The sequence below is a fragment of the Coptis chinensis genome, chromosome 6 (genome assembly GCF_015680905.1).
Source record: "Coptis chinensis isolate HL-2020 chromosome 6, ASM1568090v1, whole genome shotgun sequence".
Classification (NCBI taxonomy): Eukaryota; Viridiplantae; Streptophyta; class Magnoliopsida; order Ranunculales; family Ranunculaceae; genus Coptis; species Coptis chinensis.
In genome coordinates, this window is record NC_141461.1 from 77,185,257 (window position 1) to 77,203,133 (window position 17,877).

Below are 17,877 nucleotides of genomic sequence, written 5' to 3' on the forward strand. Positions count from 1 at the left end.
GGTCTACTTATGTCAAAATGACCAACTTGGAACGAGCTTTCCAATGGATCCAACCTTGCCCCAATCAGAATTGTAAAAGATAACAAAAAAGGTACTAAAGTAATTTCTAGCAGGATTGGCTCTTTTAGACTTAACCGAATGGACTTTGGGCTCACATTAGAGGCCTAAAGTCCCCCTTTCAGGCCTATGCACGAAAATGTGACCTAATCCTCTCCTATATAAAGAGGATTAAAGCTAAACTTAACACTCATCACCTCCTCATTAGTTTGGTAGTAATTAGGGTTTTCTCTCTCCCCTTTTCTTTAGAATAGTATAGTTTATGTTTAGTTAATTAGTTTATAATGTAGCCTCTATTAAAATCCATCAATAAAACTTAGTTTATTCAATTCTTCTCTTTACTTTAATATCTTATTATTATTATTTTAGTTTAATTAATCCAATAACACAAGGCTAAAACCTCCATTAAAGGGGGTTAATGAAGTCACGTGAGGATGATAGCTAATTAGTTATAGTTATTGTTTTGCAATTAGAACTTCAAGTTCATCGCTGTGAGATTCTAAAGATATAACTCATAACGGTGAACTAGATATTAGAAACTCCATCAAAGAGATTTGTGGGGGTGCTAATCTCTCATGCTAATGAAGTCTTGATTAGAAATAACTTGGTATTCAATAGGGATCAAACAAGCAATTCGACAACTATAATAGTCAATTGAATTGCGTGGTGGATTACCCCTCTCTATATCCTTCTCATATAATTTAAATCACTGTTTTAGCATCTTAGTTTATTGTTTTTATAGTATAAAAATATTACTCTCATTAGTAAATTAGTTTATTTAGTCTAGATTCGCATTTAAGTAAGTAATGAATGAGAGTGGATCGAATACGACAACTCCCCTTTATCCTATGATATTTGAGAGTAATCTATTTACTGTTTCACCATCCTTTATCTACTGTGTTTCAATCTAATTTAATCATGTTATCACACGTCATAATCCAGTTTATGTATCTTACATCGAAACCCATCATTCTAAGCAAGTAATGTAGAAATTCCCAATTAACACGGTCATATGCTTTTGAGATATCTACCTTACACAAGATACCATTTTCTTTGTTTTTTAGACGAGTATCGATGCACTCATTAGCGATCAAATGCCCATCTAAAATCTGTATACCTCCCACAAAGGCGCATTGTTGTTGAGAAACAATGAATGGAAGCACACCCCTAATTCTAGTAGCAAGAACTTTTGAAATTATCTTGTATATCCCTCCAACAAGACTAATTGGTCAAAAGTCTATTAAGGATGTGGCGTTGGCTTTCTTAGGTATGAGTGTGATGAAGGTAGAGTTATTCCTTCTATCCATAGTCGAGTTCCCTTGAAATACCCGCACTATAGCCATGAAGTCAGATTTAAAAATATGCCAGCACCTTTTAAAGACACCCATTTAGAACCCATCTGGTCCTGGAGCTTTGTCTCCTCCCAACTCATTGATTGCTAAGACTACTTCGTCTTCAGTAAAGTCTGCATCCAAAGTCTTGGCCTGGTAATCTATGATACTATTAAATTCCACTCCAGCCATTTCAGGTTGCACTAGAGGGTCTCTGAATAAAGATCTTCATAGTAATTAACAATGTGCTCCCTGATGCATTTTTTGTCTCTTACCTCCACACCATCAACAAACAATGTGCTAACGCTATTAGATTTGTTCATAGCATTCGTAGTTTTATGAAAGAAAACGGTATTATTCTCCTATTCTATGAAGTATTTAGTGTGAGATTTTTGGCACCATGATATTTCTTCCATTTTCATAAGCTCCTGTAATTCACACTTCAAACTGGCTCTGTGAACTTCTTTGTCAAGCGACAAGGAAGAAAACTCTTCTTTACGATCCAAGTCATCAATCTCTTCTATTGGGAGTTGGGTTGGTTTGCAGGTGAGAAAATTAATGAAACACTTAGAAATCACGTGATATCTACTACCACATCAGTGTTGTTTCTATAATTCGGTCCAATTTTTGTGTTTTCAGTAAGAAATAATTATATTTCTAAAAACAATTCTAACACAAATAGTTTTTAGATAAAACATTTACGGAAGAAATGATACCAAACAACTAAATACAAATTAATTATTGATTTAATGACCAAACCAAAATTGGAAAGAGAATTGAAATTACCAAAAACCAAAGATAATAAAAATATGACAACTCATTTCAAAAGGAAAAGTTCATAATTTTTGTTTCTCATTCTTTAAGCTATTTTTATTGTTTATGTTTTATTGGATTGGATTATCTCATTTTGTTTATGAGAATGAGATAATGGCTTCTAAATTTTTTTACCAAACCATTTTTTTGGTATCCAAAATTAATCATGGAATTCATGTCATATAATGGATTACCGTAATAGTTACCAAACGGCCCCCTAAATGTTAATTTCTTTGACTGCCCTCACATAACAATTAAATTTTCAAAGCAAAATCCAGTTGCAACTGAAAATTGCAGTGAACCAAAACAAACAAACTGTAATTGTCCCTCGATATTTCACAACTAGTCCCGCACAAAGACATAAAAGTACATATGTCGATATATTTCGATATCTCTGAAAACGAAGACAAGTAATTGGGAATAAAAAAAAATTAAGCGTTTTATCTCTCCTGCCAAAAACAAACTTTGGTCCGTCCTCTCTAATCCGTACGTAAGCTCTCTAATTAATTTATTTTTTACTATATAGTTTTATTTGTAATGTATGAGTATAATCATCTAACAATTTGTAATGTTCTATTTACACGAATCTCGAAGCATTATTATTTTTTAGATTAGAGGATATGGATGAAGAGTGGCCTAATTACGAATCATGGTCGTCATCTTCTGACGACTCGGTAGATAGTAATGACGACTCTATTGCACTTGGGTTACCACTTATTAAACACCATTTGCGTTTAATGCAACAACTAGAAGTGGAGTCTATGAAATGCGAGCACGGCGGGTCGAAGCCTGGTAGGAAATTTAAGCGTAGGAATTACGAGGAGACTTTGGATCAGTTGGAGAATAATTATTTTGTTCCCAATCCGCTTTTTGATGATTATGATTTTCGTTGTCGGTTTCGTATGTCCAAGAAGTTGTTTACTCGTGTTTTGAATGGTTTAGAGGAGAGTGTGGAGTACTTTGAGCAAAAAATTGATGCGGCGGGGAAGTTGGGATTGCCTCCGAAAATGAAAGTAACTGTTGCTTTGCGCATTCTTGCATTTGGTTCTCCGGATGATCGAGTAGGTGATCGGTTGGATATTGCTGACTCTACGGGTCATGAATGTTTGAAATATTTTTGTGATGCCATTGTTAAATTGTATGGTGCGGAATACTTACGGGCACCAAATCAGGCGGATGTAGAGCGTTTGCTTGCTGAGTCGGAGAAACGGGGATGGCCTGGTATGTTGGGAAGTATTGGTTGCATGCAATGGCGATGGAAGAACTGTCCACCTTCATGGGTTGGTCACGATCATGTTCCAACAGTTGTTCTAGAAGCGGTTGCCACACAAGACCTATGGATCTGTCATACCTTCTTTGGAATGGTTGGGTCACATAACGACCTCAATGGAGTGGATCGATTGGCAGTGTTTGGTGAATCAGTCAATGGTACAACCCATCTTTGCAATTTTGTGGTAAATGGTCATCATTATGATATGGGATATTACTTGTCTGATTGTATATATCCCGAAGATCCTACTCTTATACAAACTATCTCTAGGCCTTCTAATCAATTACAAAAGTACTTTGCAAAGAAACATGAAGCTGCAAGAAAGGATATCAAACGGGCTTTTGGCGTCTTACAGGGTCGTTGGGCTTTTTTAAGGAGTCCTTGCAAGTTATGGTATTTGGAGATTATGGTTACTGTTCTGAGAGCATGTATCATCTTACACAACATGGTTGTGGAAGATGAACGTGGAGAGGACATTAGGCAATACATTCCTGATATTGAGTCGGCTGAGGAAGGACAAGCTCAAGAAGAACGACAATTTGTTTTATCTCATTGGGTAACGGGCGTACAACGAGATAATTCAAAGGATATCCATAGTAGGTTGAAGACAGACCTCATGTGGCATCTATGGAATAGGATGGGAAATCTTCCTCCTGGAGAAGACGGCGATTGAGTTTATATTTATGCAATTGAGTGTGCTTATTATGTTTATCTATTTCTATTTAATGTATCCGTTTCTTTTTCATTTCCGTTTGATGTATCTATTTCAAAGTCAGGTATCATTGGTGATACTATACTATATGAAACGGAGTGATTTGCTTTGTTTTCTGTAGAAGGTGATCACATTTTTGTTGATTAAGCTTTGCAAGTGGGTGTCGCCTTTTATCTAGGATAACTGGACAAGAATGTCTAAGTTTGGTTCGTTCTTGTAATTGGGGAAAGTAGACTTTGATTTGGATGAGAAAACTGTCGAACTTCAGTTATTGGTTGTGGCTCTGATTTGTTGTTACTTTTAGTGTTTGTGGAATTTTTGTTATGTATTTTTTAAGAGTGAAAATTTCTTGGACTGAAAAGCACGTTTAAAACTTTAAACTAAAGAAGAAAAGAGTCGTATGCTACATTTAGCATATTGTGAAAAGCCGGAGTTTCTTTTCTCTTTAAAGTTTAAATCCATAGTCCAAATTATGATTAACTATTCAACATGCAAATTGTGGTGGGAAAAAGTGACGTTAGGAAGCATGAGATTTTGTGGAAACCTGATGCATTTCGTTAACTAATTAGTCTGATTGGAGAACATGTGCAACACACATTAACACAATACGACACTACTATATACCAAGTTTTGCACTCTTGTTCTAAACTCTCTTTTTGCATGTCTTTGTAGAAAAAGAATGGATGGACCATATGGCAGAGTGGGCAGTAGTGCTGATACAGTTTTACCAAATTATAAGCTAGGGAAGACCCTTGGAATAGGCGCATTTGGTAAGGTAAAAATTGCAGAGCATGCACTCACAGGGCACAAGGTTGCTATCAAGATCCTTAACCGCCGCAAGATAAAGAACATGGAAATGGAAGAGAAAGGTACCCCTACTATACTGCAAAACATTCATGTACCCTATGGTGCTGTGAAAATGTACACTTCTGACTTCTTAACACGGATGATTAAAGGTTCATTTTATTTTTATTCAAAGATACTCATATCTACAGCTTCTTCAAAGACACTCATATCTACAGCTTCTTCAAAGACACTCATACCAATGACTTTTACGGACCAACACTTCTCGAATAATTTATTGATCTATTAGGATCTCATTTAATTTTATTTTATTTTTTTACCTCTCCCATTTGGGTATGTAATGTCTTTCAGTTTGTATCGTAATTTCCGTTTCATGGAGTTCGGAAAATGAAAGGGTCATAACATTAGTTAAACACTAGTTCCTAATGAAGCTTAACCTCGACTCTGATACCCTGATGACTATGAACTTATTACAAACTGATGCATGTAATCTAACCTTAAATTTCTCTTCGGTTCGTTGTAATGAACCTTGTGTTTGATGCCTGCAGTGAGGCGAGAAATTAAAATATTGAGATTATTCATGCATCCTCATATCATACGACTTTATGAGGTTATAGAGACACAGGCAGATATATACGTTGTAATGGAGTATGTGAAGTCTGGAGAGTTGTTTGATTACATTGTAGAAAAGGGTCGGTTGCAGGAGGATGAAGCTCGCAACTTCTTTCAGCAGGTGGACATACTATATCCTTTGTGGCAATTTACAATGTCACTTTTGTTATTCCACAAGTGTACCATAGAAAGTTTACTCATTTTTTCAGTGTAACTTTGTTGAAAACAGATAATTTCTGGTGTGGAGTATTGCCACAGAAACATGGTCGTTCATCGGGACCTTAAGCCAGAAAACCTTCTCTTGGATTCGAGATCTAATGTGAAGATAGCCGACTTTGGCTTGAGCAACATCATGCGGGATGGCCACTTTCTAAAGACAAGCTGTGGAAGTCCAAATTATGCTGCACCTGAGGTATGGCTTGAATACTCAAGATCCTGGAAATAAAGATGGCTTTTAAATGTTTTGTAGCTGCTTTCGGTGCTAATGGTTGAAGTAATATGTTATAAACATTTAATCTTTTGTGCAGGTTATTTCCGGCAAGTTATATGCGGGGCCTGAAGTAGATGTTTGGAGCTGTGGTGTTATACTGTATGCGCTCCTCTGTGGTACTCTTCCTTTCGATGACGAGAACATTCCGAACTTGTTCAAGAAAATAAAGGTATGTTCTATGAAGTATATAGATTATATTAATATTTGATCTAAAATAGGACTGTAGTATCATTGTTTGCAATATTGTATTATGGCTTGATGTATTTCTTTTTCGCAAATTCTTTCTGTACTGTACCAGTATGACTAAGACCACTTTCTTATCACCATATACTGCAAAGGTGGTCAAATTTTGTTTCGATTGGATATCCCCACTTTGAAGCTTCTATTATGACATACACTGTATCTGGTAGTCCACTTTAAAATATATCATCATCCTCTCCTTCTTTCCGCATCGTTTATGTCAAGGTTCCTTTTTACTGTTTGCGCCTTCCAGTTTTGCTTGTACTGTTTCAGCAGCATCTAATTACTCAATTTGCCTCTGGCTGAGGGTTTTTTCTCTGGAACCTTCATTGATTTTCTTGGAGTTATCTTTGTGCTGCCATATGCATTACATTTTACTTCAAGATTGTCTGATGAGATTGATATTTGGGTTTTTGTCCCACACTCATAATGCGTTTTTTAAGGTCTCTGTGCTGCCTTACTGCCAATGTTTTTTTGCTTCAGCAAGTCTTATTGGTGAAGTCTACTGCTTGTTGACCCTACAATATTTGTCTTAAGTAGTTGGTAAAATCAAGATTTCTTTGATATAGAAATTGAGCACGCGTACCACCATAGGAGAGAACCCAAACATTGTATAGGAGGTTCGGGATCTGGGGACATATATGTTTGACATATAAACTCACTCATGTGCCCAACCACATGATCTTAAAAATTCAACGATTGAAACATTGCCACGCGGTGAGCCAAAAGAGTGATTCTCTTAGTTTTCAAACTCAGCTTTAGCCAAGCTAACTGCAACAAATGCACACACCTTACCCACCATTCACCTTGGTAGTCGAGTCTTCTTCTTCCTCAGTTCCTCATCTTGCCTTATCTGTTTTTCGACAACACGAAAATCAATTCGAAAAGGACCGAGTTAATCAAACCGCGAGGAGACTAGTTGCGACTTTTTTGTGCAAGCTACCATTATGGGATTTCATCCATTCTAAGGGGCTATTGGTGTTTTTGGGTTAAGTTATAAGAGGGTCTTATAGGACCATGTCTTATAAATTGGTTTGTTTTTCAATTTAAGTTTCTCTTATAACCACTTGTAAAAAAAGAAAAAAAAAATCCACAACATCCTATAAATGGTTATTTGACAGATATGACCATGCTTTACATCACATTTAACTTGAATTGATTAATTTTAAACAAGCATATCATTTGATTTTCGGTTTCAAATCAATTTTGATAATTAGAAAATTACCTTAATAGCATGGTGGTGGCGGTGGTGGAGCAGCAGTGGAGTTATTTGGAGGGGTGGGTGGCGGCTAGGGCAGTGGAATTATTTGGAGAAGAAGATAGTGAAAAGGGGAGAAGAGAGAAATGGGGGCTAGGGGTATATGGGTGCGTTTGAGTCATTTTCCAAGTTATAAGACTTATAGAATTGAAGTAGAACCAATTTTGGTACTTATAAAATTGGAGTCTCTTATAAGAAATTTCTAGTAGAATGCCTCTTCTAAGAGGCAAAAAAATGTCCAAAATCAGTGGTCCACCTCTTAGAAGAGGTTTTAAGACCTTGATGTCTTATAAGAGGCAAAAATAAATGGCCCCTAACTGAACAAACTCCCCCCAGTCTTCCTCATAATCTCCAAGTGAATACAATGGACATGTTTTTCTGGATAAGATAAGGAGGACCGCTTTTTTTTTATTACCAGATTTCTTAGGTAATTATGGGTTTACATTTTTCTACAAAGTGCCTTTGTTCAACTGTTTTGATTTCTTACTTAACAGATTACCCATTTCTTTTCTTCCTTACATAAAATCGGTCACTTTAAACCCATGCCCTGATACCTCATTACCCAAGCTACTACAAATCCAATTCCAATCTAGAAAACTCCAAACCATAGATCGATCCTGTTTTTCCCCTATTTAATGTTGGCCCCTCCATTCACACATTATCCTTTCGAATTTCCAATATATTCTGATTAAGAATTGTGATTATACTTTATATAGGCTTGGCAAAAATAGGGTTCCAATAGGAAAATTAAACAATTGTTACTTTGAGTTTGAGGATTTTGCTGTACAATCTATTTAGTAATATTGGTGAATTTGTAAAAAAAAAAAAGCCTTTGAGCTGTGAAGCTTCTGCGTGGTCCATGAGTCACCTTGTTGCTTGCACTGCCTGCTTGGTCGGTAAAGGAGTACAGAACTATTGTTTTAAGTGAGAAAGAGAACAAGAAAAGAGAAAGCACAGCAGGAGCAAGAAGAAGACTAAGTGAATGGAGGGTGGTCCTGGTTTGTGCGGTTTGTTGGGATTAGCTTGACTAAGCTGAGTTCAAAAACAAGAGAATCACCCTTGTGTCTCTCCACGTGGCAATGTGTCCACCATTAAATCTTTGAGATCATGTGGTTGGGCACATGAGTGAATTTATGTAAAAAATATATGTCCCTAGAACCGACCCTATATAAAAACTTAAAAAGTTATTAGCAAGGTGTCTTATGGATCATTTGTCTATTCAGTTACTACATTTGTTTTTGTTTCCTGTGTTGCTTTACTTGAAAAGTAGGTTGAGAACTTGAGAAGTAGTCTAAAGAAGCCGGGCATTCATTCCCTGCTAAAACTTGATTAAGTGAATTTGTTTTGCTGATTTTGCTCCCAGATCGTAACTTCTATCTTTTTGGTGTGTTATTCCCTTGAGAGGCTGTTAGCCGTCTGTCTTCCACTGCTCACTTGGTGGAGTTGTGGTTAATTTGATATACTTTGTTGCTCCTCTCTGAAACAATGCTGATACATGGTGTTATACTAGGTGTGCCCTGCTAGCATCCTCATGGATGTTCGGTACATATATCCTATTAGACCTGTGCTCCTTTTGGTATGCATTTTGTTCCATCCTCGTTATAGGTACATGAATGGTACAATTTATACAATGTAGTCCCCCACCTCAACTCAAGCATTTGGAGCAGAATGGTACTTAAAAGTGTTTTATTCATGTTATCTCCAACCGTTCAGTCAGTCCCAATTGCCTATGTTGACTATGTTTTTGGCAAATGTCTATCACTTGTTCCCATCCATAAAAATTTTTTCAAATTTTTTAAAAAAAATATCGACAACCATGACATGTAATTCAGTTCGCTATAGTTATATGGTTTGGTGTTGGTAACCTTGCATACTTTATTGTGATACCCCATGGGAAAACACTTAAATCACAAGTGGTGATGGTAGCTCCAAGGTTTGGTACCCCTTCCAGAAGTCGTCCGAGATTGTGGATACTCTAATGATGTATCATAGTATTTTTGAGGAATTTTTAAGTACGAAGGAAGAAGGTCCTGCAGAAACTCTATAGTTAAGTCTTAAGCATGCTCAGGCACGAGTACTAGGATGTAGTGTCCTCCTGGGAAGTCCTATTGGGTACAAAACCTTATACTGGTGGAGGTCCAGAGTAGCTAAGTGGGTAGCATCAGCACGTACTTTGTGGTGGGTGATTACAGATGCCAGACCTGAGGAAGGCTCCTGCTAAGAAGGTGGATTGTGGAACCTAGGTCTACGCAGAGCTCTAAATGACTGGGAGATCGATGTGTTAGCTTCCCTTATGGCTAGGCTTGATGCGCTACCTTCTGTGACACAAAACTGTGATAAGAGAGTGTGGTACCCGAGCAAGAAAGGTACTTTTTCTGTTAAGTCTTTTTATTTCAGCATTCCTACTTGGTCAAATTCTCATAATCGTTGTGCTCCTATTCCCTCTTTTTCCAGTCTAGTCATATGGGGAGCTAAAGTCCCCACCAAGATTTCTTTCTTTGCTTGGACAGTCTCCTTAGAGCGTATTCTTACCATTGATAATCTTTGGAAGCGTAAAAAAATTATTGTTAACTATTGTCAATTGTGTAGGAAAGATGGTGAATTTGTAAATCATGTTTTGTTAGGGTGTCCTTTTTCTTGGAACATTTGGTCTTCTTTCCATTTAGAGTCTTGTTTTTATTGGGTGAGTCCTGGGCGAGTGGTGGATTTGTTGAAGGGTTGGGGTCATGGTCCTTTTACCTCATCAGGCAATCGTCTTTGGAACTTATTACCATTTGCTATTCTGTGGGGTATTTGGATTGAGCGAAATTGTCGACACTTTGAAGGCGTTTATGCATCTAAGCAGGAGCTTATCATATCTATTAAGGCTCTATTATTTCAGTGGTCTAAGATTTTTAAAGAGTTTAGGAGTATCCCTTTTGAGTATTTTGTGGTGAGATGGGATAGGCTTTTGTATTTAGAAGTAGAATAATTTGTAGTTCTCGGGTTAGCCTCCTATGGCTATGTTTTTAGTTTTATTTTGTTTCTTTGTAATTGTAGGTTTTCTCGGCCTACTCCCTTTTCATATTTAATGAGATTTCATCTTTACCGAGCAAAAAAAAAAAAAAAAAAAAAAAAAAAAAGGTGGATTGTGACAGGCCATGGGTTTAGCTCCAACGAGAGAAAGGGAGGGGGCTTATGTTGGAAAGGCACCAAATAGTCGTGATGCTAGCACAAACCTTTAGTCCCACATTTATAGAAAGTTGTCCTAGATACTGGATACGGTGATGATGTATCACATACTAATACCCAGCCCTTGTCAAGCACGAAGGAAGCAGATCCCTTCTGAACAAAGCAGCTAGGCATGCTTGCAGGTAGCACTACTAGGGGCTTTGGTACCACATGGACAGTACTATGGATGACCTCCTGGGATTCTGGGAAACTCAGTCGAAAACAAATCTCTACATTTTTGGAGGTCTGATATGGCTAAGTAGTGACAATCTCGACATGTTTGTTGTTATCCTGGCTGAGTGTGGGGACTGTATGGATACATAGTATGTGGTGGACCGTTAGAATTATCTTTTAGGTTATACTAGACGTTGGTTGTTGTGGAGTAATTACATGCATTTTATGGTTTATATTCTTTCAAAGGCAGCTAATCCTCGTAATCTATGCAGTGCAGATTTATTTTTTGAAACATAATAAATTATACAAAGAGAGAGAACAAGCGCGCTACAAATTGCGCAGCGAATCCTTTCTGAATTGCAAAATGAATCCTGTTCAAAATGAATAGCAAATTATTATTATTACTATTATTGTTATCATTATTATTCTCTATTTATTTAATTTTTTGTCTCTGTTTGTTTTTCTGTTCATGGTGAAGTTAATTTTCTTATATTTACACCATCCTGTTCTTTAGGGTGGAATTTATACACTTCCGAGCCATTTATCAGCTGGAGCAAGGGATCTGATACCTAGGTTGCTTGTGGTTGACCCCATGAAAAGAATGACTATTCCTGAAATCCGTCAACATGCATGGTTCCAAGCTCATCTTCCACGCTATTTAGCCGTTCCTCCACCAGATACACTGCAACAGGCTAAAAATGTATGCTTTACACTGCTAGCTCAACCAGTTATAGTTTTTGCATTTAGCTATTTATCAAGGAAAAGGGGGTCCGAGAGATTTACTGTTAATATTTGTATCTTGTGAATGCTAACAGAAAACTTAGATGTCCGTTCTGGATGGATATCTGCGTATTCGCTTTTGTTTCCAGGGTGTTGATTTAATGCTTGGAATTGTTGTTTAAGCTTGTCTTATTATGTTCACTAAGTTCTTTGGTGTGACTTGTTATGACACAGATAAGCCGTTGTAGAGCATTGTAGCATAAGCTTCCATATATGGTCTTTTATCCTATATATGTTAGAAATGTCAATTGTGACTGTAAAGTATGTAATAGTGTACTCTGACGACTATCTGTTAAATTTATCTAATACTGAAATCATTCTTAGTATTTGTCTATCTTTTTTGTAAATCTCACTTGGATTTTGTTTTACTCAAACCCAATCACTGAGAAGTTTTCATAAATTTTGCTGGATGGCTTATGTAGTGGTCCACTGCTGACAGATACAGTTGTGTTGTTTCCCTTCGTTTGAGTCACTGTGTAATCCTGATGTTATTTTATTGCTGCAATTTATATAATTTCAGATTGACGAAGACATTCTCCTGGAAGTGATTAAGATGGGATTTGACAGGAATCAATTAACTGAATCTCTTCGCAAGAGAGTACAAAATGAGGTACTATCTGATGTTTCATGGCGAACTTGATATTTTTTCCACTTCATTGGTGTAATTTGTTGAAACCTTTTCAGGCCACCGTTGCATATTATTTGCTTATGGATAACCGTTTCCGAGCTACCAGCGGCTATCTTGGAGCTGAGTTTCAGGAGTCAATGGTGTGTTTTTTTCTCAATGTGTAGTTTCCTTTTATCATTTTGTAGTTCTTTGCTTATTTTATATACTAGTGGGTGGGGGATACCTGCCTCGGCCAATAGTGTAGACATGGTATAGACTTCAATGGCACAATAGTAATATAAGAGCAGATAGCTGAGATGCCAAAATTACTCATAAAAAGCTTCACAAACTTGTAGGGCCCACAGGACCATGTATAATGGGATCATTGTACCCATGGTTTTGTACACATGATTTTACCCATGACTCGACACCCAACAGTGAACTTGTATGGGGGAACTAAGAACTGAATTTTGGTGGATGCGATATCTCCACCATGAGAGAGAGAGAGAGAGAGAGAGAGAGAGAGAGAGAGAGAGAGCTACATTTTAGTCTTTAGTTTTGTATGCTCTTTCTTGCATGATCCAAAAGAAAAATATTGGTATACAAATTACTTGTCTTATTTGGGAAAAGAAATCTCAGGCTGCCGCTTGACCTGATTGATGATATTGATGATACCTTAAGTGATTCTCTGAGGCTTGTGGTTTATTTATGATTTTTTGTCGAATTGGACTTAGGACATCTCCGAGGCAGAACGAAAATTTGAGTCTTGTCCTCCTGCAAGTTGAACACTGCATATTCACCATATATTGTTTCTTCCCATACTAAATAGCTTTTCAAACCAGAACTTTTAGTATAAAACAGATCTCCTGTTCAATAAACAGGATACATAAGATTCTGAAAAGACACTGCCTCTACTTTTTTCTTTCTGAGATAAATAAAACTGGATGATATCCACAGAATAAACATAATTACCTCAAAGTAATAAAACTAAAAGAGTACAAATGTGGGGTTTCTTTATCTCCTTACCCATTCTCTCAATCCCTTTCTCCTAAGAGGTTGTAAAGGTCAGCTATAAATTTAACTGAATCTTATATGTTTTTTTTTTTATGAAGTTAAGGGTTGGGCAGACCCTGACCTGTATTAATTAAAATCTAGTGTAAGTACAACCACTCGCATCCTCCTGAACTATTACAGCTAGCTTCTCCTCCAAAGGGCCTATATGACAAGCTATACTCGCATCTTCATGACAAGACTTTGCAATAAAATCTGCTGCCCGATTGCCTTCTCTGTAGATGTGAGTAACTTCCAAACTGGTGAAAGTCATCTTGTGTGCCTTTATTGCTTGCAAGACATTCAAGCAATACCACGGGGCATCTTCTGTCCCATTGACGATGTTCACCGCTCTTTCTGAATCAGAATTGACCTGCAAGGAATGGATTCCCATTGTAACTGCTATACTCAAGCCAGCTTCAATGCCAAGCAATTCTAGAAGTAATATTGACCTTTTCCTAGAACCTCCCTTGTATATGAGGAGCACTCTTCCCTCTGCATCTCTGAATAAGCCACCATAGCCTGCCAAACCAGCTTGCAAGGTCCCATCAGTGTTCAACATGATTATATTTGGAGGTGGCTTTTTCCACATCACCTGCTTTGCTACCTTGTTATTGAAATGCATTTGAATGCCCAACCTGTCCAACATCACCCTTGTTGCCCCGGTGTTGGTGGCTTTCTTTAGTTCCTTTTGTAAATACAGTAGCATTTTCTTGATGATATCTCTAGTAACCTGTGAGGAAGAGTGATGTTAGACCTTTATTTGATGCTAGTACGCCACTCATTGTTAATTGGGTCTTTTTGTCTCATATGCTATCTTTCATTCTGAGATGTTACTTGTTTTTTTGACATGATAAGCACTCCCCTTTTGTAATTCATTAGCTCCTGAACGGTAGATTTTACAAATTAATTATTAATGTTTGGGTTTGAATCAAGTATGTATGTCCATGACATACTATTTTAGGAATATTCCATTATCTTGATCATATATTTCCAACTAATTTCCACATTCAAGTATGTCCCAACTCACGGTGAACTGGTATAGTTTACATGTTAGATGGTCACCATCTGTAGACTAATTTGTCTAATCAGATTGATGGATAACTCAAGTTTCTCTCATCGTTTGTATTTAATTTAGGTGGCATGTACCAGATATATTCGAGTCATCTCCTAATTTCTTCTGTGGGTGTTTCCCCCAGGAAAGCAATTTAACCAGCACACATCCAAGTGAAGCTGCTGCTTCACCTGTTGGACATCGCATCCTTGGGTATATGGATCATCAGGAAAATGGTTTAAGACCCCAACTTCCAGTTGAAAGAAAGTGGTCTCTTGGACTTCAGGTTTGTTTCAATCTTGTTCATGTCTCAATGCAATCCTTTTTCCCAAAGCGTGAGACATATGGTGGATATAAAGATCATGAACATATGTACTAGATTACCAACTGGCTGGTCTTATAAACCCATATAAAGAGTAAAGAGAATTGATTTCAGAGGTCTTGTAAACCGATTGTTTTGTCTCATTGAGTTTCTCAACTCAAGTGCCGTACTTGATTCATTGATGCTGCCTTCCTCAATGAAAAAAATGAAGAGAAAGATGGCAGGTTACAGGAGAGTCGAAGGGTAGCTATGTTGGTGGTGGAGTTGGTTTTGGCATGGTGGAAGTCATTGAAATTATGCCTGTTCTTTGCTTTTGCCTTTTTTGGATTCTGGCACTTTCAGTTTCTTGTACTGTTTTTTTGTGTGTTTGTGTGTGTTTCTGGTTGTTTATAGGTGTAATAGGGTTATGGGCTATATGGTCTTAGGTCTTTAGCTTCTTGCTAATGTCCTAAGTGTTTATATCAATCTATTACGTTTTACTGATAATAATAATAATAATAATAATAATAATAATAATAATAATGATGATGATGATGATGAGAAGAGAAAAAGATGCTGCCTTCTTAAATGCAAACAATGAGAAACTAGCTACCTTTACTAGCGAATTCGGCCAAGTGAAATAGGCTGGTTGTTTGATGAAAACTTACTCATTCCCTCTCCCAGATAAGATTGGCATGATAATTTTCATTACTGTTAGGTAGTGAAAACATGCCAGGGGTGCTGTCTTATCTGATGAAATTTTAATAGGTTCATACTTTATGGTGTTGTTTGGTTCATCTGACAGTCTCGAGCCCATCCTCGTGAAATAATGATGGAAGTTCTCAAAGCTTTGCAAGATTTGAATGTAGCATGGAAAAAGATTGGGCAGTATAACATGAAGTGCAGGTGGTTCCCAGGCTTTAATGAAGGCATGCTTAAGAATTTTGTGCAGGGTAACGATTATTTTGGAGATGAATCTGCGATTGTTGAAAATGATGGTGTTCTAATGAGATCAGCAAATGTGGTTAAGTTTGAAGTGCAGGTATGCAGTCTTTATTATTTAATTATTCATTTTTACAAGATATCATGGAAACCATACTTCGCTGAGTTATTTGCAAAATCAAAGAAGAAATATTAGGTCTTTTTGTCAATGTCGAATGTTCTGAAAGAGGGAGATTATGCTTCCATTATGGTAAAACCAACCTTGACCAATCATCACACATAGGATATCATAGTTAAGACCAGGCAATCTTTTGTATGCCCTTTTGAACATTTTGTAGCTAGGTGGAATCTTTGGGTGTACTGATATATGGTGATTAAGATTTAAGAGTTACTTGTCTGGACTCATTATTCTTCTTTTTCTTGTACTCGTAGACTTCGAGATATAGATGATATCTCACTTTTACCAGAAAGAAATAATTTATCTGGATTGTAGTGGGGTGGTAGGGGCATTATTGCTTTCTTTGCAGGTGCCGACTAGCAAAGTCGGTAAAACCTTTGGGTGATGATACCAGAGGTCTAGGGCTCGAACCCCGCCAGCATCAAAGAGTTATTGATCTCATTTAAAACAGGCTTGCCAATCAAAAAAAAAAAATTATTGCTTTCCTTCCTTCTACGAAAGCGGATAGATGTCAATTAATGCTTCCGCTTTGAAGATCTTTTCAGACTTAATCACTTGGATGAAATAAGTGCCCATTATTTTCTTTATTTGCCGTTATTAAAAAGTAGCACTGAGAGGTTTGGCTAGTTGACTTTAAGAAAGGTAGACGGTGTCCCATACAGACATTGGATGGTTATTCATTCTTTTGGTTTGGAAGAGCTCCTGGTCAAGGAGATCTCGTCATTAAAATTAGCTTAGTGCTCCAGTTGGTGCACAATGTACTACAGTGTTACTAATTACTAATAGACCATTCCTATCATCTACATACTCTTCACTAGTCATTAACTTTTTGCCATTTGGTTGTGGTGCTTTAAAGTCTTTCAGTCTGAGGATCTTATAATTTTCAACAAGTTATTTGCTGCAACTGAAGAGTACTAGTAACAGACATGTAAACAGTCATTTAGTTAAATGAACTTTCTTTAGTAATTTCTGCTATAAATGTTCTTTGGTGTACAAGAATGCGTTTATTGATTCTTTGTATTCATACAGTTGTATAAGACTCGCGAGGAGAAGTATCTGCTTGATCTACAGCGGATCAATGGACCACAGTTTCTCTTCCTCGATCTCTGTGCAGCATTCCTTGCACAGCTTCGGGTCCTTTAAATGAAGGATCTTGTGAGAAGGCTTCATCCATGTACCTCTCAAGATGGTTGTGAATATTGCTCCGATTTTGTATATACAAAATCCTCTTCTTTCTGTACTGCTGTTTTTTTGTGGTTATAGGCCTGCTCGAGTCGGGTCAATCTTCAACACTTCATCGCTCTAAAGTAAGGGCTTTTGGCTTAGTTTATAATCCAGGTCCTGTATAGTGCTGTACGCCTCTTGTTGTAAGTTTGATTATGTAAAAGTTAAACTGGCCATGGAGGTTCCATTATTTCATCGCATTCATTTACTAATCCAAGTCCGAATTACTAATGCCTACTGAAGAACGGTTTGTGCCAAAGGGCCACCGTCCATGCAGAGGCAGCTTCTGGCTTTGACTCTTTGAATGATAAACGTAGATCTGTGTCATTTCTGTTTTTCTATTTTTCCTGAAGAAACCAAAAAGAAGATGAGTAGCTTTTTATTGTAAACGCCTCTATCATCATTGTACAGTATATTACTAAACTCCAACGGGTAGTGATACAAACTTGCTAAAGAAAATAAACATTGAATTGCCATGTTCGCCATGCAAGCCTGCAACTGAGTTATGTTCCCATGAGATTTTCCTTACTACAACCAGCCTGAAATGATTATTCAGTCTCTACCTGCTGCAATAAAGATGAGGAAGGTAAGCTTGGGAAAGCAACCAAGATAAAAGAACATGAGAATCAGATTTAATGGTAACATCTTTACCTAAAACAACTTCAGAGTATTGAGGAAATTGATACAAAAAAAATGGAGTCCTCTCCACAAAGGCCAAAGCTCCCCTTTGCTGTTCGTATTGTGGCAGAGATATAAGATACGACCATTAC

The 17,877-nt window shown here is 37.2% G+C and overlaps 2 protein-coding genes across 3 annotated transcripts; both read left to right on the forward strand.

Annotated features, from left to right (window-relative positions):
* The first annotated feature begins 2,550 nt into the window (after positions 1-2,550).
* Positions 2,551-17,434, forward strand: LOC147494571 (SNF1-related protein kinase catalytic subunit alpha KIN10-like). Of its 2 annotated transcripts, none has more exons than XM_086569031.1 (11): positions 2,551-2,687; positions 4,856-5,052; positions 5,536-5,720; positions 5,829-6,011; positions 6,127-6,258; positions 11,486-11,671; positions 12,272-12,361; positions 12,436-12,519; positions 14,608-14,748; positions 15,569-15,805; positions 16,913-17,434. In XM_086569031.1, the coding sequence occupies exons 2-11, from the start codon at positions 4,863-4,865 to the stop codon at positions 17,024-17,026; spliced, it is 1,542 nt and encodes a 513-aa protein (XP_086425157.1). In that variant the 5' UTR covers positions 2,551-2,687; positions 4,856-4,862; the 3' UTR covers positions 17,027-17,434. The 2 variants fall into 2 exon arrangements, with proteins under 2 accessions (XP_086425157.1, XP_086425158.1); XM_086569032.1 differs by having other exon boundaries at positions 2,555-2,691.
* LOC147494572 (uncharacterized) lies at positions 2,822-4,144 on the forward strand. The gene has a single exon (XM_086568176.1). The coding sequence runs from the start codon at positions 2,822-2,824 to the stop codon at positions 4,142-4,144; it is 1,323 nt and encodes a 440-aa protein (XP_086424302.1).
* Positions 17,435-17,877: the final 443 nt, after the last annotated feature.